At 42.3% G+C, this 24,385-nt stretch overlaps 2 protein-coding genes across 2 annotated transcripts in view; one reads left to right on the plus strand and one right to left on the minus strand.

The window, feature by feature from the left end:
- The window catches only part of LOC133448272 ((E3-independent) E2 ubiquitin-conjugating enzyme UBE2O-like), a 56,934-nt gene extending 45,927 nt beyond the window's left edge, over positions 1–11,007 (minus strand). The window contains exon 1 of the mRNA XM_061726772.1: positions 10,596–11,007. Coding sequence (XP_061582756.1) covers positions 10,596–10,976 — 381 coding nt within the window. The 5' untranslated portion in view covers positions 10,977–11,007. The remainder of the gene's footprint in view (positions 1–10,595) is intronic.
- A 5,611-nt stretch (positions 11,008–16,618) lies between these two features.
- On the plus strand, positions 16,619–21,378 carry LOC133449813 (serotonin N-acetyltransferase-like). Its single transcript, XM_061728794.1, has 3 exons — positions 16,619–16,814; positions 19,153–19,307; positions 20,981–21,378. Exons 1-3 carry the CDS (start codon positions 16,619–16,621, stop codon positions 21,284–21,286), a joined length of 657 nt encoding a protein of 218 aa, XP_061584778.1. The 3' UTR covers positions 21,287–21,378.
- Positions 21,379–24,385: the final 3,007 nt, after the last annotated feature.

A 24,385-nucleotide genomic window follows, 5' to 3' on the forward strand; every position in this document is an offset into this window, starting at 1 on the left:
GGCCAGAGGTGGAATGAAGTGAGAAAAAATACATTTTGTGTCCTGAAGATGCCCTGGGTTCCCAAAACACAGCTTTAGTTTTAGTCAGCCACGCACCTGCTGTTTATCATAGCAAATGCCTGTTTTTCTGTGAGAAAGAGCCTGGTTCGCACGGGATTTAAACTTAGTTTGAGGGCTTGTGGACGGGGGGGCGAATAGGCCTCCCCCCCTCCGCAAGGTGCTGAGGGAAAGGTATAAAGACCCGGTGGCCGGAAGTAGATTTCAGAGTCTGCCGTGGGTTAGTGCAGGACGCCCGGCGTGTTTTTTTTTCCTTGGCTTACTCTATCCGGACTGTCCCCGGCTCTCCAGTCCTGTGTCGAGGTAAGATAGGCCTTAAAAACCTTTGTAGTTGTCTGTGATGAATATTGCTCAGCCACTTGCGGGGGGTAACTTGACACTTTATCCTAGCAAACGAGTGATTTTGTGTGTACTGCTGTCTGCGGGGGATAACTTGGCGAATTATTCTAGCAAACTGCTGGTTTTGTGGATGTCTTCTATGTAAATGCTTGCTTTTTGCTAATAAATGTATTCATATCTTATAGCAAAGGCAGTGTGTGTGTGATTCATTTTGGTACAGCCGACCACTCCTAGAACCTAATTGAGATTTCTCCCAAAACACCGTCCAATCACGTCGCTCTCTCGTGTGCTTCTCATACCACAGGCTGTATAAGAAGAACTGGACAACCAGGTCTGAGTCTCTGAGAACGCCGAGATGCTGAAGATCACGGTTCAATAGCGCCAACAATACAACATCATCTGCATAAGCAATGATCCTGAGACCCCAAAATGAGACCGGACCACCAGAGAAACGCTGCCGAGCCGATCCAGTCGGTCTCAGCGGAGACTCTGGACCGAGCCGAGACCCCGGGAGCGCTAACGGACGATGGAGTCCTGGCTCATCTGTGTTAGAGAAGCCCCGCCTCTCCGGGAGTTAAGCCTGAGTTATGGTTCTGCGTCAAAACGACACCGTGCCTACGGCGTATGGTACACGCCGTCACTGACGCCGTCACTGACGCCGTCACTGACGCCGTCACTGACGCCGTCACTGACGCCGTCACTGACTTGCACCTCCCGAAAATTGTAACTACGCGTCGAGGCGACGCAGACCAAACGCAGACAGAGAGGGCTGTGATTGGTTCGCTTGGTAGCAACGCATTTCCAATTTCCGGTTTGAAGCAGTCGTGAACTTTCAGCGCTCTTTTCTTGTGATTTTTTATTTTTTTTTGCACAATAGTTGTCCTTATCTCTTTGATTCACTGTGTCCGGAAAAAATCGGATAAACCATTCAGGAAAAGATCGCTAACTAGCGGTCGCGGGGGGTACTGCACCGTGGAGAAATGGAGTGACGGAGAAGTCCGAAGGTTCACGACGCCATCACGGTGACGGCGTGTGCACGGCGTCGTTTTGACGCAGAACCATAAATCAGGCTTTAGGGTAACGCGTGAAATACCTGCATTTTTGGTAAAAATTGTCTCCAACCTTGTTCCTTTTTTCCCTCCACGTATCTCGGGCCTTAAAGCCGGTCCACGCTGTGGTACCACCACCACCGGGCAGGTGAGACGGGGAACAGACGTTTATACGAGGGAGGAAACTCATTTATAAACCAGGAAGTTACTTCTTCTGGAGCATTTAACTGCCACAGTTAAATGTTTATATAAAAAAACCCTCCTGTTTAACGGGAAGAACCAGAAGAATCAGTCAGTGGGACGTTTGTTGTGACTGTAAAGAAATCAGCGAGGGGACTCAGCTGGAAACACTTCCTGCTCCACAACACGGATTACCACAGATTAAACACACACAGCCATGACGGCTAATTAAATGGATCTGTGTATAAGATTAAACCGTGGGGGGGTAATGAGCTGCAATAATTACAACAACGAAAGAAAAACGTGGTACGTCCAACGTATTTCCTCTCGAGGTTAAACGAAGCTTTTAAAAGGTGTTTAAAGATGCCGAGAGTCAGAGTTTTGAACCCTGTTTCTATTCTCACTCTGAATCTGGATGCAGCAAAGCATCATGGGAGGAGGAGGAGACAACCTGTCTTTTGTGTCACTTTTCCACCAGCACCTACTCGTCTCTCCTGCACTCGGTTTGGTTCTTTCCCACTAGGGGTCTAACGTGCCGAGTAAATACTTTTCTGTATCTATTCTGCTGAGGTTCTAAGTAGCTGAGTCGGGCTGTGATGTCATTACACTCCAGGCCACCGATTGGTCGGGGGGTTGGAGTCAGACGTCTGAGTCAGGATGTGACATCAGAGAAAGAGACTCTGACGGAGATTCTTGTTCATTTTATTCCACCAGCAACGGCAGCAGAAGTCTGTTTCATGATCCAACTCTGAGGGTCAGATGTTCATAAACCTGGTGCTGAGGAGAGAATTAAAAAGATCTAGACGGAGATAAGGAACGACCAGATCTACCAGGAGCTCTGTCTCTTCATAGCTGCTCAGATACCAACGCACTTTTCAGCAGCGCAGAGACAAACTAAATAAATTAAAAAAGTTTTGCTGCTTGAAGCTTCTCTCACTCTCATGTTTTAACTTGGTATCAAACACAAGCCCCAGACCCAGCAGCACATCTATCATCTCCTCCAGGTTCTACATCTTTAGTGTTGTTGTGTTCTTTGTTTAAATACACAATCAAATACGTCACAGCAGCTTCTCCAACCTCCTACTTCTGCTCCAGGTGCTGAATTGTAGTGGAAAAGAAAGCAGGACAAGTTGGAGATGAGTTGAGTCGAGTAGGTGCTGGTGGAAATGTGCCATAAGAGATTAGTGGGCGACCGATAATCGGCCGTGGCCGATTATCGAATTCGATATTCATAATTTTATTAATAATCGGTATCGGGCCCCCCCAAAAAAAAATCGAAAATAAATAATTTAGATTTTTTTTTTTTTTTTTTTAAGAAAAATTAAGAAATTTACTGAAATACTGCATTTTCTTTTTGTATTAAGAATGTTCAACATGCTCAAACTTAAGTAAACTTAAGTAAATATTTGCACTTAAAAAAACAACCTGTGTAGCCATTTTCACAACCTGTACTGTTTGGTTGTTTGTCATGTGTACTAGTTAGCTTACTGTTACTACCTCCAAGTAGGCACTTGCTGTGGTTTGGGTCTGGGAATTGGGAGTATTGTGCCTGACTGTTCTAAAATTGAGGCTGTTATTCCTCTTAATTTGTTATTTTTTATAGGCAGCTTTTTTATTTTATGTAAAGAGAAAATTCACTTAATGTTATTTTTAATAACTGAAATGCTGCTTGTTTTGTTTGATGTTCCATAATTTGCACTTTTGATGTGTGAGCCGTGTGAAGTGAATATTGCTGTCCTTCCTAGTTAAAGCAATAAATTGCTCACCATTCATTTAAATGAATTCTTGTATTGAAATTTGTTTTCTCCCAAAAAGGTAAAAAAGGGTAATAATCGTATCGGCTGATATCGGCTATCGGTCTTTTTGATTTCCCCCTAATCGGTGATCGAAATAACCGAAAAAAAGGCTGATCGGTCGGACACTATAAGAGATAAGAGAGAGCTTCAACTTTCACGCAAACGCAGCGACGTAACTGACGTTTGCAGAGACGTAATGACGTGGCTCCTCTTAGCACCAGAGCTGTGGAAAAACAAACCGGTTCTCAGCTGGTTCCTAGTTCAACGAGTTGTGAACCAGAACCGGTTAGCCCCGGTAGATTATGGGATGGCCACAGTGAGTGAGTTTACATGGGAAGTTTAATTCCTCTTTAATTCAGAATTAAAATCGTGGCAGGGTGCAGGATTGGGGCGTGGTCTGCAGGGGAGAGAGGTGACGCAGCTGGAACAGCTGACGGTGCACAGGTGACGCAGCTGGAACAGCTGATGGTGCACAGGTGACGCAGCTGGAACAGCTGACGGTGCACAGGTGACGCAGCTGGAACAGCTGATGGTGCACAGGTGACGCAGCTGGAACAGCTGATGGTGCACAGGTGACGCAGCTGGACCAGCTGACGGTGCACAGGTGACGCAGCTGGACCAGCTGACGGTGCACAGGTGTGCCTAACTCATGCTCGGTGTATTTCAGAAGTGTGCGGGCCCTGGAGACGAGAGAGGAACGACGCAGAGCCGAGTGTTGTTACACGTCTGGGAGATTAAAAATAAAGAATCACAATTTTGTGTCCTCTGTCCTGTCTGGTGACCCCCGGTAGCACCAGGTTGCTACAAACATTAAATCCAATTTAAAATCAGTAAAAATTACCATTTAAACACCTAATTCCAAATGAAAATGGTCATTTCGAATTAAACTTAAAGGGGACCTATTGTGAAAAACAGGTTTTCTCTTGCTTTAACATATGTAAAGTGGTCTCTACTCAGCCTGCCAACTCAGAGAATAGGGCTGGGTATCAATTCAAATGTCAAGAATCGATTCGATTCCGATTCTTAATATTCAGAATCGATTATCATGATTCGATTAGATCCGATATTGATTTGGCTTAGTGTTTTTTTAAATGTTTTTTTGAGCTGTTGCCTGAATTATATGACTGTAAAATAACTAGTGAAATAATAATTTCACAATAATTATTGTGAAATAACTAAGAAATAAATAACTCAAACAGGCCTTTCAATATCCATTTAAAGTGCAAAAAAGAAAGAAATTGCAACAGTTCATGCAGTAAACAAATCCTTTTAGCTTATCTAATTTATTCTGTCACCAGACGCACACATTGCCATGAAGCACCTGCATTTTTCAGAAGTGTCATGACAAACTGTGTGTCCGACTACTGGGATTAAAGTTCACCTGGCAAAAATGTAATGATGAAAAAAAAAATAGCGATCTTTAGACATAAGAATCGATTTTTAGGAATTAATACGAGAATCAATTTAGAATCGGAAAATCGATTTTTTCAACACAGGCCTATCAGAGAAGGAGGAAACAACCAGATTCTGCAGAGTCTGTACAGCCGTCCGGATGATCCGTCCAGTGTGATGTGGATCTACGAGCCAATAAGATTCTGCTCCCATCGTTACGGAACCACGGGAGTGATTTACATCGGTTGGCCTCCGATGCGTGAAACCACTAACAACTAACTCCGCCGGCCGGAGCTTCCACCATTTTTTCGTAGCGGTGTATCGCGTCATTCAGGCAGCCAATCAGCACAGAGCCTCATTATCATAGCCCCGCCCACTCAGAATCCTGCATAGATAATGAGGTTAGAGAATGGGAAGATAAAGACATGGCTCAAAGGCTGAATTTCTAATTAATTTAGCAAAAACAATCAAAAGCTTGTTTTTAAGACATTCAAGGCCTGTTTAAAATAGGTATTAGATCCATAATAGGTCCCCTTTAAATTAATTCCGGTCTTTCTTTCTGCTCGTTCCCTCGCCCGTCTGTCTCCATGATCTTATATTCCACTGGGCTGGTTTTCCAAACAAAGTTTCCAGATGCAGCAGCAGTAAACGCTGGTCAAGAGCAGAGACCATTTATTTAAGAAATAGAAATAATTAAAAGAACAGATGGAAACAGGAAACATCAAAATTGTGAGCTTTTCAAAGTTGTAGCGGCTAAGTTAGTTTTTCCTCCGGTAGTTTAACTTCCGGTCCCCCCCCCTATCCAATCAGAACCTTCCCAACCCCCAGACCTGGAGAGGAATTGGAGAAAGACCATCAAACGTGTTTCCATGGAAACCTCAATTCTGAATTACTATTTCCATGTAAACTGGAAGGAAAATAGTTTAATTCTGAATTATTTCATTCGGAATAATTAATTCTGAATTAAAAACCATCATGTAACCGTGGCCATTGTTACATAAAACTGAAGAACCAAACTGGACCGAGGAAAGAAGTAGTGATGCACCGAAATGAAAATTTGTGGCCGAAACCAAAAATAATAATAAACACTTGGCAGAATACCGAACATGGTTCTTCGCAGTTTTTCTATTTATTTTGCCAATTTTTTTTACCATTGCATAAATCAAATAAATGTGCTTTTTTTTTTTTATTAGGCTTTTCAGAGAAAACAATCTTTTACAAAATTACAAGGTAGAAATATTTATTGAACATGAACAACTGAACATGTTTTAATTTCCCAGCATTTTTTAAATATTCCAGCAGACATTAAACCAACAAAGCACAATAACTTAAAATAAATAAATTAGCTAAATCATTTTTGGGCCATATTTGAGCTTACATTAGGGCTATAACTGACTGCTGAGAAATTGTAACACAAGCCTTAAAACAGAAAAAAATGCATTTAATGCATTAAAGTGCATTGGAAAAGAATAAAAGTGGATAAAACTAAATAAAGAAAATCACTCCCTTCTCATACAAGTATTAATATGGGAAATGGATTGATTTTCTTTTTCTTTATTTTGTTTCATCCACTTCTTTTGCGTCATCTAAACACGCCGTTATTAATTGTTCGGTTTTTTCCCACTTATTCCACCGAACGTGTTTTTTTTGCTATTTTCGGCCGAACAATTTCGGCTACCGAACATTCGGTGCATCACTAGAAAGAAGTTCTTCTACGGCGGGAGGAACAGAACCCCTGACCGGACTCTAAAACACGTCACCCGTGACCCCTGACCCCGTGACCCCCTGACCCCGTGACCCGTCACCGCTCTGAAAACATCACTGTCAGAGCTTCAGAGCTTTAGTCCCGGCGGCTGGAGAGAAACACGGACCAGAACTTTACCCGTTTGGTTCAGACGGACAAAAACACACAGAAACCAGAACCCGTTCCTTCTGGAGTCTCTGGAACCAGCTGGTTCAGCCCGGCTCTGAACCCGGCTCTGAACCCGGCGACCCGCTTCACAAAGGGGTCACGTGACCTCTACAAGCTCTGGAGCGTTCAGGTAACACAAAGCCAGCAGAGAAAGACATCAGCCCCGGCCTTAGAGAAGCTGTTGTTGCTGTTGTCGAGTCCAGAAAGAGTTTCAGAATCAGAACCTTCTCAAACAAACCGGACCTCAGCAGTGACTGTGTTTACCTGCATCAATAACCCTTTTAAAACCAGAATATTAGCAATTACCCGGTTACACGGCCATGTAAACACCAATAACCCCTTTGAATAACCTGAATTTGCTCATATTCTGGTTTTTAAAAACCCCAATATGAGCCCTGAGTTACTCCTTTTAAAACCTGAATATTGGGTCATGTAAACGCCAAACAGAATATCCCCATCAAACGGAACAGGAATTTGTTTTCTGCACATGTTCTGTTCACAAAGAATCCTGGTCTTTTGAGTCCAGGAAGTTCTTATAAACACGGAGAAATAAGACCAGGAGGAGACTAATCACTTCATAAATGTAATGAAGGATATGAACATTTCTGCATTTGTAGTTGGTAGAAAGTACCGGGATAGAAGATTTACAAGAAGGCGTCTCTGTTATCTGCCTTGAATAAAGGCCTACATGGCCGAAACATGTTTGCATTTTTTAAGTTTTACAAAGCCATGTAATTTATATTTTTCTATCTTCTTTTTTTTTTTTTTTAAGATTTTTTTGGGCTCTAGTGGCCCTTTATTGAAGTTGCAGACTGGAAAGGGGTAGAGAGAGAGAATGGGGATGACATGGGGATGACACGCAGCAAAGGTGCGCAGGTTGGGATTGGAACCTGCGACCGCTGCAGGAGGAGGACTGTAGCCTCAGTATACGAGCCGCTGCTTAACCCACTGCACCACCGAGCGGCCCTATTTTTCTATCTTCTTGAGTGCCTCGGTTTTTCTTAATTGTTTTTAAATCTTTTTGATCCCCATGCCCAAGAGCACCTGAAGTTTACTTTCTTCTCACACCCAGCAGCACTCCATGCATTTGTAGTTACACTTAAGATATGAACATTTCTGCATTTGTAGACGGTAGAAAGAACCGGGATAGAAGATTTAAGAAAAGGTGAGCGAAAAGTTGCGCAAAGCAGCATTTATACGAACGCCAGACCAGATCAAGCTGGAAGACGCTGGAAAAGGAACTACAGGACGAGAAACAAAACGACTTCTCCTGGGCTGTTCATTTTCCTCCGTGCTGCTGTTATTGTTGTTGTTTTGAATTTGGATACAGGAAGAAGAAGCGGAAATGACGGGAATTGTGTCATGACGTTCTCCATGTGTCGCTGGTTTGATCCAGATAAATGATTAATCACCATGTAAACAGGGATAACCTGTTAACTCACACATGGAGACAGATTATTCCCAATGTTTCAGTAACCGGAATATTGACCATAGCCTGAATTTTGACTGCATGGAAACATAGTCACTGAAAACAAAAACATCTAAGCTTCCCTGGATCCTGGTGTTCATCTCGGACCCGGGTCAGCACCGGTGCTGGTTCTGCTGGTTCTGCAGCTACTGGACACGTTTCCATCAGTCTGAAAACTGTTAAAATGAATAAAACTAAACAACAACGGGCCTAAAAAACCCAGATAACAGCTGAAGTCGAGCTAAGCGCTAACGGGTCCTAAACGGGTCCTAAACGGGTTCTAAACGGGCCCGTGAGTTCTGCACAAGCACCACCGTCCCCGCCCAGGTTCTGACCCAGAAGTGACGCGGGGAACAAAGGCCCAAGTGAACGAGATAAATACGATCAGATTCTGCTGCGCAGGACACGCCCACTTTCTGTCAATCAACGTTAGCCTAGCTCGTAGTTCCACCTGCTAAACCGGACCGGGCCGGACCGGCGCTGTTTAGTCCAGGCGGGTCGGTACCGGCTGCCTAGCTAGGCTTCTTAAAATGACGATAACAGGCCCTGGTTTTACATAAATGTGTTGCTTCATATCATTTTCCCTGATGTGGTTATTAAATTAATTAATTAATAAATAAAATGAATAAATTAATAGTTAATTTAATACTTAAATATTACTTAAAATAATTCTCATTTATTTGTCATTATTTTCGTTGAATTGTCTAATGTTCTGTTCTTGAATAAAAAAAAACAAAAACATCCTAGGAGGTAGACTGTATATCTATTTTTTTAATTCCTGTTCTATTGTGCATTACCCCCTAATAAAAATATTAAAACAAAAAAAATGTATAGTTAATTTTTTTTTTAAAGTGTAAATAAACTTATTTCCGCTGCGTTTTTAACTCGTTAGTGGACGGAGACTCGGGTCGATACCCGGGTTGATACCAGCCCCCTGGTGGCCACGAGAGGAACTGCTGTTAGCTGGTCTTTGATAACAACAAATATCACGCTGATTTGGACCAGAACCTGAACCAGGACGACAGAGTCGGGCTTCACTTCCATCACCTGACCCAACAGAAGAATCTGTGACCCACGGTGCGTCTGAAATGCCGTACTAAACAGTATATACTAAAAAGTATACTTAAATTCGGCACACTTTTGAGTAAATATCAGTAGTGTGCATTAATTTGGACGTACTATTAAGAGCGCACACGGCACTTCCTGCCGTAGGGAGGGGGGGGGGGGAGTTGTTACCATGGTAACCTGTCAAAGCAGCAGTAGCAGTTGTTACCATGGTAACCTGTCAAAGCAACAGTAGCAGCTGTTACCATGGTAACCTGTCAAAGCAACAGTAGCAGCTCCGCTATTTCCCGTTTATTCTGGCCCAAACAAGATGACATTATATAATATTATTAAATACGAATATTATAATAATAATATTCTTATACTTATGACTGACATGTACGTATCACTTAGCAACCAAACGTCGCTGCATTGTGGGAAGTTTCTGCTCAGCTAGTGTCCATCAATCCACACTAATAAAAATCTCCAGAATGAGTATGGATAGTACATACTATAGTACATACTATTGAGTACGTTCTAATTCAGATTCAGATTCAGAAAACTTTATTCATCCCCGAGGGGCAATTGCAGGACAACTGAGCAGCAAGACGTTGAAAATCTCAAATAGTGCAAGAATGAAGTAGAATAAAAATGAACAGGTATGTCTCCTTATGTACACAAAAAATAATATCTTATGCAAATGTCAGAAAAAAATATACAAATGTCAGAAAAATCTACAGCAGAGTGACTGTTGTGGTATAATATAAAGTGCAAAGTAATGTTTCAGACGCACTAAAAAATCTCACATACTCTTTTTGCTGCCCATTAGGGTGGAAGGATGCGATTTCGGACGCAGCACCGGTGTTCTGCCGATCTTTGCTACCTGGCGAAAAATGCTACTTTGTGGTTTTGCGCATGCGCACAGTGGATTTTCTAAGTTTGATTGGCAGGTCCATGATTTCTTGAACGATGTAAAATTAATAATATGGGTGTTGAGTATTTAATCCTTCAAAATACACTACCCATGACGTGAATTATATTAGTTTGTGAACATTATACGATAAAGAGAAACAATTATATGTTTTTATTTGATATTAATTCAGTCATTGGCCCTAATTTAACCAGCAGGTTATTAATAATATAATAATATTCTTATTTACAGTGAGGCCTGAAGAGACACGGACGTGTTTAGGGAGGAAAACTGGAGAATTAAAGCTTAAAAAAGGTAGAAAACCATTGCATTTTTGTAGCAAAGCAGCAGAAATGGGCAGAACCCCGGTACCGGTCCAGGTGCGTCCTCCAGAACCAGAACCAGAACCCCCATCCCCCGGTACCAGAACCCCTCCCCATCCCGGTACCTTGGTCTCCCGCACGTCCTGCTTGCCTCCCTCCGGGTACCACTGGACCCGGACCACGCCGCGGCCCAGCGGCCTGGTTCTGGACGGGGAGTCGGTGTCGGTGTCGGAGCCGGGCTGGGCCTGTCCCCCTGGTCCCGCTGGTCCCCCGGTACCGGTCCCGGTACCATCTCCTCCTCCTCCGTCCTCCTCCGAGTCGGACTGGAACTCCTCCTCCCCGTGGATCAGCCGCACCAGGCCGAACCGGACCGCCCCGCGGTACCGCCGCGACACCAGGTCGTGAGAGAAGAGCAGCCTCTGGTCGTGGTCCGGGTCCCCGGGGTCCACATGGTCCTGGTACCGGTCCGGGTCCCCGGGGTTCGGGGCTGCTCGCTGCTCCGCCATGCTGCTGCTGTTTGGGCCGGTGATGCAACACTGATGACGGAACACGCTGAGGGGGTGACGTCACTGCGTGAGGGGCGAGGGGCGTGATGACATCACCGCGTGAGGCGGCGTCACCGCGCACTTCCCGCTGCTGGTCTGTGCATGTTATTCATATTTTCTCATCAACAAATCAAATAACAAAAGAACATATTTGAACCATTTTTCCATAGAATGTAAATTTTTTATTTTTTATTTTATTAGTTTGCACACAATAAAATTAACACTTACAATCAAAATAGTAAAACAAATGTGACAGGAGCGGTCAAAAAGCCAACAGGCTTATGCAGCGAAACCTCCCCTCAATTTAGGAAGTAAAACTGTGATTACAAAAAACAAAAAAACAAAAACACAACAAGACGAAGACTATAAACAAAAACAAAGAAGGTTTGACTACATAGTTACAGATCATCAACACACAAAAAATAAACAAAAACAAACAAAGAAAAAGAAACTTGTGACATTTTTTAAATGTGAATTAAATGAGATGATACATTTCTTTTAAAAATCTCTAGAGAAGCAGAGCTTTTGATAATGTGAGATTTGGAGTTCCATATCTGTACACCGCGATATCTGAGGGAAAATTCAAAAACTCTTCTCCTTTATTTAAATTGTTTTTGATTGAAGTTGATTATTATCTCAAGTCTCTTAAATTAATTACAAATAAGAAATGTATATGAATGATGGATATCCATTCTGAGATTTTTAATCATTAAGCTGTCACAAATATAATTTTCATTTTATACGAAATATTATAAAGTCTGTCACACCAACGTTTTGTTTTCAGACAATAAAATAACTGAAACAATCTGAAAAATGGTTCAAATATGTTATTTTGTTACTTGAAAAATGTAAAATATGTTTATGTAAAATATGTTTTGAAAATATGTTTCTCTATTTTTCTTATTTTTGTGAGGGGGGATATACAGGACTGTCTCAGAAAATTTGAATATTGTGATAAAGTTCTTTATTTTCTGTAATGCAATTAAAAAAAACTAAAATGTCATACATTCTGGATTAATTACAAATCAACTGAAATATTGCAAGCCTTTTATTATTTTAATATTGCTGATTATGGTTTACAGTTTAAGATTAAGATTACCAGAATATTCTAATTTTTTGAGATAGGATATTTGAGTTTTCTTAAGCTGTAAGCCATGATCAGCAATATTAAAATAATAAAAGGCTTGCAATATTTCAGTTGATTTGTAATGAATCCAGAATGTATGAAATTTTTGTTTTTGTAATTGCATTACAGAAAATCACAATATTCTAATTTTCTCAGACAGTCCTGTATGTTGTTTTTCGGCACTACCTTGTTCTCTATAGCTGATATAACATGAATTACTCCTATGTGGGATCAATAAAGTTCTTATTTTTGCCATCTAAGAAAATTAAATATATTATATTTGGTGCCTAACTGTTTCCCAAGTATATTAGTGCGTGTGTGAATGAATAAATGAGACGTAAAACGTACATTTCTTTGTAGAAAGGAACTGTATGAAAATAAGTCCATTTACTTGTATTAGTTTACAGTCTTGCCACATCCAATATGGCGGCGTCGTTGACGTATCACAGCAGCTCCATGGGGCGGATACGTACGTCTATGGGCGTCACCGCTGCAGTTCCCGCCGCCACCGCTACTATGTAAAACAACACAATCCTTCTTTTACAAAGAATGGATGGAGAAAGGTATCTGGTCCATTATGCATCTGTTGGAAACTGGAGGTGATTTTTTAACATATGGTGCGTTCATTGCAAAATACAACCTTGTTTGTACAAATAGACAATATAACACAGTAATTAAGGCAGTTCCACAAGCAATGATTCTCCAACTTAAAGGCATGATGATTTATTCTGTGGTTAGTCCACAAATGCCTTTAGTTATAGATGGTTGTATTTTTTTAGATAAAAAATGCAATAATAAATTCTTGAGAACTAATTTTACTTTGATGTGTTTCTCTTCACCTTTGAAGAGGAAACTTATGTTTCAACATTATACTATTAGTTTTTTAATTAAGATGAGAACCAGTTCTCTCTCCTTTCCACTTCCACCTAAGGCTAAAGAAGTTCATTTTAAAATAATCAATGAGGTTTATCCATGTAATGATTTTTTACATAAAAAGGTTTAATTTAGATTTGAATAATTGTACTTTTTGTAACGCAGACATGGAAACCTTAGAGCATCTTTTTTTCTCTTGTAGCTTAACCAGGACCTTTTGGGAAGCTTTAATACGGGATAACCTAGAATGATCAAACCATTCCTATTCTTACATTTGAAAGCATTAAAGTTGGTTTACAAGTGGAGGACACAAAAAATAGACTTTGGAATCAATAATTTAATTATATTGGCTACATTTTTTATTCATAAATGTCGCTTTTTGAAAATTAATCCAATCTTTATTGCATATCTAAACGAAATAATTCAGTACAAAAAATATTTAAAATCTTGCATGATTCAAAAAGCCCAGCATGTTCAGAAGTATCTTTGTTCCCTAATTCCTGACTGATCACTTGCAGGTTTTTTTTCGCTTTGTATCTTCTTTGTTTTGTTTTACTCATTGGTCGCTCAGTGATCTTTGATGAAAATGTTCTTTTGGAATGTATGATGTGCCTTATTTTTTTGTAAAATCAATGAGAAAAAAAAAAAAAAAAAGATCAACTCATATTCATTGTAGTAAGTGGAGGAATAGCAAACCCTCCTTTGATTGTTCTTAAAATTATTTAAAATTATTCTTCTTATACCTAAGAAAAATAGACTCCAACAAAATGGCTAAAAAGATTTGTGATGATATATCTTGTTTTCTGCTTTTTTGATGCCTCAGTCCTTGCTCCTCTTTTTGGCACTTTTATTTGCCTGATTTTAAATACTGTAATACTTTTATAGTTTGCACTGGTCCGGAAGATATAACAGGCCTCGTTACCATGGCAACAACACATCATCAGTACGGTAAAACTAACCCGTCTCAAGGCAGTTCCCTGACTCACTTTACTTCAGACTAAAAGATCTTACAACCTCATTATTTATTTATTATACTCAGTAAATGAACCAGACACTGGAACAAATATATCAGGAACTTCAGGAAGCAGCTGGAAAAGGTTGTTCACACAAACACGGGACATGAGCAAATACAATACAATATACAATAAAAAACACAAAACAATAAAGCTGCATCTACTGAGTGAGGGTTTTTTCTGTGTGTCATTGCACCAACTCTTCTTTTATTTAGTTGAACGATCTGAACTTAAACTCAGGCTTATTCAACATAGAGACATTAGACCGTGGTGAGACGGTAGTTTGACCCTGGTAATGATGTTGTTGCCATGGTGATTCTGCTATTCACACAGAAAAGATTGACAGGTTGGTAGCTTTTTCTTAGATGAAAGCGAAAGGAATCAATGAAACATGTCAGGTATTTAAAAAAACCTAAATATTCTTGTCCGACAGAAAGAATTAGTAAATTAAGTTTGTTTTAACTAAGTTTGGTCTTGGATGAAGGCGGAGCTGCAACTGAAGGCTCTGTGGTTTCTAGTAAGAATTAAGAGAAATGAAAATCAGCAGAGGAAAAAAGTCTTCAGTGTTTGTTTTCTTGGAAGTCACATTTTATAGAACAATACTTAAAAAAATACTAGCATAAAGCTCATATCTGTCTGCTGGAAGAGTCTGTGCTTGTTAGTTAATTAAGTTTATACCTGGAGTTATAAACAAATTAATGTATTTAACTCTGCTCTGGCTTATTTATCATTTTTCCTTATTTATTTATTTATTCTTTTTTATTATTATTGTTTCTCTTTTTGCTGCTGTCTCTCTCCCAAAATAAACATCATTATAGAAAACCATCATACTCATACACACCCACATATAAGAAGAAATCTGAGATAAAACATTGATTTTGTTGTTTTGTTTGTCAGTAAAAAAAAAAAAAGTTTATACCCAGAGTTACATTTAAAAATTAAATATAAATATATAAATATATTTGGCATCTACGGACATGAATCCATATATTTTTATTTGAATGTTAAAGCTCTTTGTCATGGTTTTAACAGGATGCAGCAGTACCACCTGTGGCCACGTGGGGGCAGCAAACCACAAGGAAACTCATGTTCGAGCCGTGACGTCAGAAATGAACCAGTAGCAGATCTATGAGCCCCCATGTGGTCAGAGGTGGAACTGCTGCACAGAAGGGCTTTAAATTAACATTTTTTATTTCATTAAACTGCTGTATTTGAGCTCTGAAAGACTCCTGACCCCACAAAGATCTGGGAACTATGAAGGATTCTGGTCCAGGAAAACTGGAACATTTTCTAAAACGCACGTAAATCTATAGTTTGTTTGTCTCGTTCAATATTTATTCACGAGAAAAAGTCTTGTAATTTGTAAGAACTAAAGTCACATAGATGTTATTTTATTCATTATTTTATAAAAATTAGATCAACTATTTGGAGCGATGCACAAGAAACGTGTTTGAGATCCAATTATTAGCTATTGTATATTTCTGTTGCATAAAGTTTGGATTATTTCTGGCCGGTTTATTTTAACTAAGTTTGGTTGAACTAAGTTTATTTTAACTAAGTTTGTTTTAAATAAGTTTATTTTAACCAAGTTTGTTTTAACTAAAGTTTAATAAAGAAATTAGTTTAATAAAGTTTAATAAAGTTTAATAAATTGACCGATACAGGACATGTGTCCTTTACATCGGCACCAAGAATAACTTACAATAAATACATAGGACTAAAATTTACATTCAAAACATTTCATAAAGTCCACACAGATTAATTAATTCCAGTTTGCATCACCTATCAGCTCTAAAATCATACAAAAGTCTTTGTTTGACCAGAACCTATCCAGAGTTCACAGACTGGGCCTGCACCACTTCCTCTGGAAGTTCATTCCATTCTTTGACCTTCAACTAAGTTTGGTTAAACTCATTTTTTTTTTTATTGTATTTTTATATTTTCAACCACAAAAAGAGGAGTATACTTTAGATACATAGAACACAAACCCCCACAACTCAACTTCAAAAAAAAAAGTCAAAGTCCATACACACCAAAACATATTTCATAGTGCTGTAATCATGACAAATATACTAACCAAAAATTATACTCAGTGCACTTATTGAAAATACCAGATAGTACAACCATATCAATGACTCTGAAATAATTATTAAATAGTTAAATAATATTCCTCTATATGACCAGGGGCCAGACTCTGAGAGCAGCAGTAGTTCTGGTTCTGGTTCGGGTTCTGGTTCTGGTTCTAGTTCTGGTTCCCGTCTACGGGAACTGAGTCAACAACAGTTTCCTGGATGTTTCATCTCCTGAACTTGTTCACCTTCATGAGGACGTGACCAGCAACCCGTTACCCATAATCCTCTAATCGCCTGCAGCGGGAATCCAGAACCTGATCCGGATCCTCCGGACCTGTGACGGGGATCAGGCCCCCCCCAGAACCCCCCCCTCCCCCAGAACCCCCTCCCTCCCCGGGATAACGGGATAAAAACCGCCGCCGCACCGCTGCGGCTCAGACCAGATCCAGACTCCGGGGACCACGGAGGAGGATTTATTCAGCCCAATCTGTGTGTTTGTGCAGGAATCGGGAGCGCAGGATGAAGACGCTCCAGGCGTGCTCCCCAGGCTCCCTGGGGCCCCTGGTGCCCCTGGGGCCCCTGGTGCCCATCCCAGACCCCCCCGGCCCCCCAGGCTCCCCGGGGCCCCAGGGCCGCCGCCACACCCTCCCCGCCAGCGAGTTCCGGCCGCTGAGCCCGGAGGACGCGGTGAGCGTGTTTGAGATCGAGAGGGAAGGTAAGATACGTTCCTGGATCTTCCATCCAGAGCCGTCTGGGAGATTTGCGAGGCCCTGTGTGAAATGGTCAGGGGGGCCCTTGCGAAATTTTTGGTTTTTCGGGTCGGATCGGGTGTCTATATGCGCAATTTTAACTCTCCAATTAGCAAAATACTGGATACCTTCCCCTGCCTCATCATCATCTCTTGCCTGGACGCGGGGCCCCACGGCTGCTTGAGACCCGGTCAGATTGTGATTTTTGTAACAAATTTATCAAACGAGCCTTTCAGAGAGGCATTAAACTCTTCCATTTTCTTTAGTTTTTTTCTTTTTTCATCCCCTGATGGAAATTTCCTGAATCTGTCTCGTTCTCTCGACATTGTGTGACAGTTTGTTCCAACTCCACCGTCTGGATCAGACTAGCTTGTGTCTGCGCTTGGTCTGATCAGTTGTATTGCACAACAGACACGCACATCATTGCACATATATTTATCGATATGCACAGACTAGTACACATTTAGGTCTGTAATGGAACGTGACTGTTGATATTTATAAGGGAAAAAAGGAAAAAAAAAGGAAAAAAAAAAAAAACGCCTATAGCGCGAGGCCCCGTGCGGTCGCACGGTTCGCACACCCCTTGCGGCGGCCCTGTGCTGGAGAGCAGGGTCCCCGGGGTCTGCTGGAGCCTGTCAGCTCATTTACACCCTGGGTTCACAGGTCGCCAGTTTTTATTTATTATTCCTTTATTTCACCAGGTTAGTCCCATTGAGATTGAGGATCTTTTTCAAGGGAGACCTGGCCAAAAATTGCAGCTTAAAAAGTTACGGACAAAACAACAAATCAACAACAACAGAAATAGAAGGACAATGCAATACGTCACAAAACAGTGCCAGTAAACAAGTTACAATACTAAGGGCCAAATCCACAAAGAATAGATTGCGCCCGCAAATATCGCTGTGAATTGCGCCGCATTTGCGCCCGCAATTTGCCCCGCTTTACGGTCCTATTCACAAAAGATTTTGCTGTAATGATATCCCGGCGCAAACACGCATAAAAAACAAAGTTTTGCAGCTGAGTGCAATTTTCCCTTGTCTGAGTAAGTGAACGGAGCTGTTTCCAGTGTTCTCCATATTTCAGCACACAGATTGGTCCATAATGAAAACTGCAGAGAGCACAACAGCCTACACTTTCACCTATTTGTACTTCTCTAGTATTTCGCATGTATGACATAAGCTAATGAAATGTCAAATGTTAAGAGGCTGTGCACATTTACGCACAAGGCACAGCACCGGTAACTTCATCAACACCGGATCGGGATCAGATCAGGATCTAATGGTAATTCATGTTCTGTGTTTAGCTACACACACCTACAAGTCAGCTGTTAAACACACACATTCTAGATTTATATGTTTATATGGTGGAATTGTTTGTAATAAAGCAGCCCCTTATGTATGGATGAATCCTGAGCTCCGTCCTGTTATGTTTATTTTTAAATCTGAGATAAGTCCACAACCCCACTTGATCTGACTGTCTACAGTCATGTCTGACTGTAGATTTCACCCTTAATATCATCCAGTATCACACAGGCTTGAATGATATTGAAGAGAGAGAGAAACAGAGAGACGGGGAGTGAGGAGTTTGCAGCAGTTAATACACGCTTCCAAAAGACGGTATTTGCTCCACTATTTTTGCGTGTGGCAAATAGCGCTGGCCTTTGTGAATTAGACGGTTTTTGCAATGAGGCTTATTTGCATAGAAAGGGGGCAATTTTGCGCCGAATGTATGAATATTACCTAATTTACATGCATGCAAATGGCACAGGCGCACCATGACACTATTTGTTTGGCAGCGCAGTTTGTGGAGCAATTCCCCCTTTGCGGGTGCTTTGTGAATTAGACGCTCTCTTTTTGTCTCATTTGCACCGGTTTAGCGGCCGCAAAAGCTGCGCAATCCTTTTGTGGATTTGGGCCTAAGTAACCAGCCAGTCCATGGCAGGGCCACATATAAACACACAACCAGACACACTCACACCTACATTTAGAACCACCAGTTAACCTACTAGCATGTTTCTGGACTGTGGGAGGAAGCCCGAGTACCCGGAGGGAGAACATGCAAACTCCACAGAAAGACCCTGCCGGGCCTGGGAGTGGAACCGGGAACCTTCTTGCTGTGAGGCAACAGTGTAACCACTAAGCCACCGTGCTGCCCGTTCCTGGATCAAAGACTAAATAATCTCCTGAAATATTGTCAGAAAATGTTACTTTATTTATTTATTTCCTGTTTTTTTGTGATCTGAAAATCCTGTTTTGTATAAATGTGAGTCAAACTTGACCTGATTTTAACACTTCTCCCCCCCAGCCTTCATCTCAGTATCCGGCCAGGTTCCCCTCCGGCTGGACGAGGTGCGTCACTTCCTGTCTGAGTGTCCGGATCTTTCCCTGGGCTGGTTCCAGGAGGGGAGACTGGTGGCCTTCATCATCGGCTCGCTGTGGGACCAGGACCGCCTCACCCCGGTGACTGTTTTATTCATATTATATTATATATATTACTATATATTATATTATATGTGACATTTTGTTGTCTGTGAAAGGTGCAATATAAATAAAATGTACAAAAAACAAAACAAAGAATGCTGGGATACTGCTAGCGTAATCAGAGGTGCGTACCGGGCTAATGCTCGGGCCCCTGAGGCCCCTGAGGCCCCTTGGGCCCCTGAGGCCCCTGAGGCCCCTGAGGGCCGAGCAACAGAACAGTGACAATGAGGAGAATTTGCAATGACGGTGGTCGGCCGGCGGAGAACTCCCTAAGGGAGAATTCCCCGCCTTCTATCTCCAACTGTTTTTAGTAAACAAACCTGGTGAGAGCGGCTCCATCTTCAGCTGTCAGATAAAAGTGTCCGGTTAAATTTAAAGGGGACCTATTATGGCATCTAATACCTATTTTAAACAGGCTTTGAATGTCTTAAAAACAAGCTTTTGATTGTTTTTGCTAAATAAATTAGAAATTCAGCCTCTGATCCATGTCTTTATCTTCCCATTCTCTAACCTCATTATCTATGCAGGATTCTGAGTGGGCGGGGCTATGATAATGAGGCTCTGTGCTGATTGGCTGCCTGAATGACGCGTAGCAGGGGAGGGAACAAAGCCTCCAACAACAACCAACAACCGAGCAATTCGCATGTCTAGCTGGAACAGACGCCATCACGATACACCGCTACGAAAAAATGGTGGAAGCTCCGGCCGGCGGAGTTAGTTGCTAGTGGTTTCACGCATCGCTCCTGTCGTAACGTAACTTTGGGGAGCAGAATCTTATTGGCTCGTAGATCCACATCACACTGGACGGCTCATCCGGGCGACTGTACAGACTCTGGAGAATTTAGTTGCTTTCCTCCTTCTCTGAGTTGGCAGGCTGAGGGGAGACCACTTTATATATGTTAAAGTAAGAGAAAACCTGTTTTTCATAATAGGTCCCCTTTAACTACCAAGATAAGAATGCTAAGTTAGGAAGTCAGGAGCCAGAAATGTAAAAAAAAGTGCTGCTAGGCGGACAGAAATGATTGTGCGTTGTGTTAGTGTTAGTGTCTAACGAGGGGGTTGTTTGAGGGGGCCCCTGTGAGTGTTGGCCCCTAGAGCCAGTATTAGATTATTATTATTATTATTATTATTGTAGAGCCGGTATTCTGCCATTTTTTGCTGCTTTGCCAAAAAATGCTACCTAATGGTTTTCTACCTTTGTAGAGCTACAATTTTACTGTTTTATTCCCTAAACCACTTCCTTTTCCCCCAAGTGTTCCTTGTCTCTTGCCAGGCCGTCATTGTAAATAAGAATGTTCTTAATGACCTGCCTGGTTAAATAAAGGCCAATGACTGAATGAATATCAAATAAAGCGATAGAATTGTTTTTTTTTCTCTTTATCGTGTAATTTTCACAAAGTGTAATGCAATTTGTGTCATGGGTAGTTTATTTTTGAAGGATCAAATACTCAACATCCCATATTATCAATTTAGCGTGGCAATCAAACTTTGAAAATCGACTGTGCGCATGCGCAGAACCACAAGTAGCATTTCTCGGCAGGTAGCAGAAATGGTCAGAACACCGGCCCTGAGCAGCAGGTTTATCTGCAGCAGAGCTGCTCCTCCACAGTAACACTGACCTCTGACCTCTGACCCCCTCCCTCTCCCCCCAGGACGCCCTGACCCTGCACCGGCCCCGCGGGGCCACCGTGCACATCCACGTGCTGGCCGTGCACCGCGGCTGCCGCCAGCAGGGCAAGGGCCCGCTGCTGCTGCTGCGCTACCTGCAGACGCTGCGCGGCCGGCCCGCCGTGCGCCGCGCGCTGCTCATGTGCCAGGACTTCCTGGTGCCCTTCTACCAGCGGGCCGGGTTCCGGGCCCGGGGCCCCAGCCAGGTCACCGTGGGGCCCCTGAGCTTCGTGGAGATGAGCCTCTCCGTCCGGGGACACGCCTTCATGCGCCGCAACAGCGGCTGCTGATGGAGGGAACTCTGGGGTCTGAGGGCCGTCTGGGACGCCACGCCGGCCGCCGGGGCCCCGGGGGGCCCCTGGACTCCTGGGGGTCCCTGGACTCCCGGGGGCCCCTGGACTCCTGGGGGGGCGGTCCAGACCTGCAGCTGTCCGGACCGGATCAGACCAGAAGAGACTGGACCTCAGAACTGGTTTTGCAGGTCCAGGTCTTCAGAAGTCCTGCTGCCTCGTCCTTCACCTCCTTCTTCTTCTCTAAAACCAGTGGAACATTTTAACCCTTGTGCTGTCTTTGGGTCAAGGGAGGGTGAAGGGAGAAAAGAAGGAAGGAAGGAAAGAAGGAAGGAAGGAAGGAAGGAAGGAAGGAAGGAAGGAAGGAAGTAAGGGAGGGAGAAAATATGGAAGGAAGGAAGGAAGGAAGGAAATATGGAAGGAAGGAAGGAAGGAAGGAAATATGGAAGGAAGGAAGGAAGGAAGGAAGGAAGGAAGGAAGGAAGGAAGTAAGGGAGGGAGAAAATATGGAAGGAAGGAAGGAAGGAAGGAAATATGGAAGGAAGGAAGGAAATATGGAAGGAAGAAAGGAAGGAAGGAAATATGGAAGGAAGGAAGGAAGGAAGGAAGGAAGGAAGGAAGGAAGGAAGAAAATATGGAAGGAAGGAAGGAAATATGGAAGGAAGGAAGGAAATGTGGAAGGAAGGAAATATGGAAGGAAGGAAGGAAGGAAGGAAGGAAGGAAGGAAGGAAGGAAGGAAGGGAGAAAGGAAGAAAATATGGAAGGAAGGAAGAAAATATGGAAGGAAGGAAGGAAGGAAGGAAGGAAAGATGGAAGGAAGGAAGGAAGGAAGAAAATATGGAAGGAAGGAAGGAAGGAAGAAAATATGGAAGGAAGAAAGGAAGGAAGAAAATATGGAAGGAAGAAAGGAAGGAAGGAAGGAAGGAAGGAAGAAAATATGGAAGGAAGAAAGGAAGGAAGGAAGGAAGGAAGGAAGGAAGAAAATATGGAAGGAAGAAAGGAAGGAAGGAAGGAAAGATGGAAGGAAGGAAGAAAATATGGAAGGAAGGAAGGAAGGAATGAAGGAAGGAAGGAAGGAAGGAAGGAAGGAAGGGAGGGAGAAAATATGGAAGGAAGGAAGGAAGGAAGAAAATATGGAAGGAAGGAAGGAATGAAGGAAGGAAGGGAGGAAGGAAGGAAGGGAGGGAGAAAGGAAGAAAATATGGAAGGAAGGAAGGAAGGAAGGAAGGAAGGAAGGAAGGAAGGAAAGATGGAAGGAAGGAAGGAAGGAAGAAAATATGGAAGGAAGGAAGGAAGGAAGAAAATATGGAAGGAAGAAAATATGGAAGGAATGAAGGAAGGAAGGAAGGAAGGAAGGAAGGGAGGGAGAAAATATGGAAGGAAGGAAGGAAGGAAGAAAATATGGAAGGAAGGAAGGAATGAAGGAAGGAAGGAAGGGAGGGAGAAAGGAAGAAAATATGGAAGGAAGGAAGGAAGGAAGGAAGGAAGGAAGGAAGGAAGGAAGGAAGGAAAGATGGAAGGAAGGAAGGAAGGAAGGAAGGAAGGAAGGAAGGAAGGAAGGAAGAAAATATGGAAGGAAGGAAGGAAGGAAGAAAATATGGAAGGAAGGAAGGAAGGAAATATGGAAGGAAGGAAGGAAGGAAGGAAGGAAGGAAGAAAATATGGAAGGAAGGAAATATGGAAGGAAGGAAGGAAATGTGGAAGGAAGGAAATATGGAAGGAAGGAAGGAAGGAAGGAAGGAAGGAAGGAAGGAAGGAAGGAAGGAAGGAAGAAAATATGAAAGGAAGGAAGGAAGGAAGGGAGGGAGAAAATATGGAAGGAAGAAAGGAAGGAAGGGAGGAAGGAAGAAAATATGGAAGGAAGAAAGGAAGGAAGGAAATATGGAAGGAAGGAAGGAAGAAAATATGGAAAGAAGGAAATATGGAAGGAAGGAAGGAAGGAAGGAAGGAAGAAAATATGGAAGGAAGGAAGGAAGGAAGGGAGGGAGAAAATATGGAAGGAAGAAAGGAAGGAAGGAAGGAAGAAATATGGAAGGAAGAAAGGAAGGAAGGAAGGAAGGAAGGAAGGAAGAAAATATGGAAGGAAGGAAGGAAGGAAGGAAGGAAGAAAATATGGAAGGAAGAAAGGAAGGAGGGAAGGAAATATGGAAGGAAGGAAGGAAGGAAGAAAGATGGAAGGAAGGAAGGAAGGAAGGAAGGAAGGAAGGAAGGAAGAAAAGATGGAAGGAAGGAAGGAAGGAAGGAAGGAAGGAAGGGAGAAAATATGGAAGGAAGAAAGGAAGGAAGAAAATATGGAAGGAAGGAAGGAAGGAAGGAAGGAAGGAAGGAAGGAAGAAAAGATGGAAGGAAGGAAGGAAGGAAGGAAGGAAGGAAGGAAGAAAATATGGAAGGAAGGAAGGAAGGAAGGAAGGGAGGGAGGGAGAAAATATGGAAGGAAGAAAGGAAGGAAGAAAATATGGAAGGAAGGAAGGAAGGAAGGAAGGAAGAAATATGGAAGGAAGGAAGGAAGAAAATATGGAAGGAATGAAGGAAGGAAGGAAGGAAGGAAGGAAGGAAGGAAGGAAGGAAGGAAGAAAATATGGAAGGAATGAAGGAAGGAAGGAAGGAAGGCAGGAAGGAAGGAAGGAAGAAAATATGGAAGGAAGGAAGGAAGGGAGAAAAGATGGAAGTAAGGAAAGAAGGAAGTAAGGAAGAAAATATGGAAGGAAGGAAGGAAGGAAGGAAGGAAGGAAGGAATGAAGGAAGGAAGAAAAGATGGAAGGAAGGAAGGAAGAAAAGATGGAAGGAAGGAAGGAAGGAAGGAAGGAAGGAAGGAAGGAAGGAAGGGAGAAAAGATGGAAGGAAGGAAGGAAGGGAGAAAAGATGGAAGTAAGGAAAGAAGGAAGGAAGGAAGGAAGAAAAGATGGAAGTAAGGAAAGAAGGAAGTAAGGAAGAAAGAAGAAAAGAAGGAAGGAAGTAGGAAAGGGAGTAAGGAAGGGAGAAAAGATGGAAAAGAAGGAAAAGCAAAGAAGGTAATAAAGGAACGAATGACAAAAGGGAGGTAGGAAGAAAAAGGAGGGTGAAAAAGGAGGAAAAGAGGAAAGGAAGAAGGAAGGAGA

Source organism: Cololabis saira, chromosome 1 (assembly GCF_033807715.1).
Source record: "Cololabis saira isolate AMF1-May2022 chromosome 1, fColSai1.1, whole genome shotgun sequence".
In the NCBI taxonomy this organism is placed as follows: domain Eukaryota; kingdom Metazoa; phylum Chordata; class Actinopteri; order Beloniformes; family Belonidae; genus Cololabis; species Cololabis saira.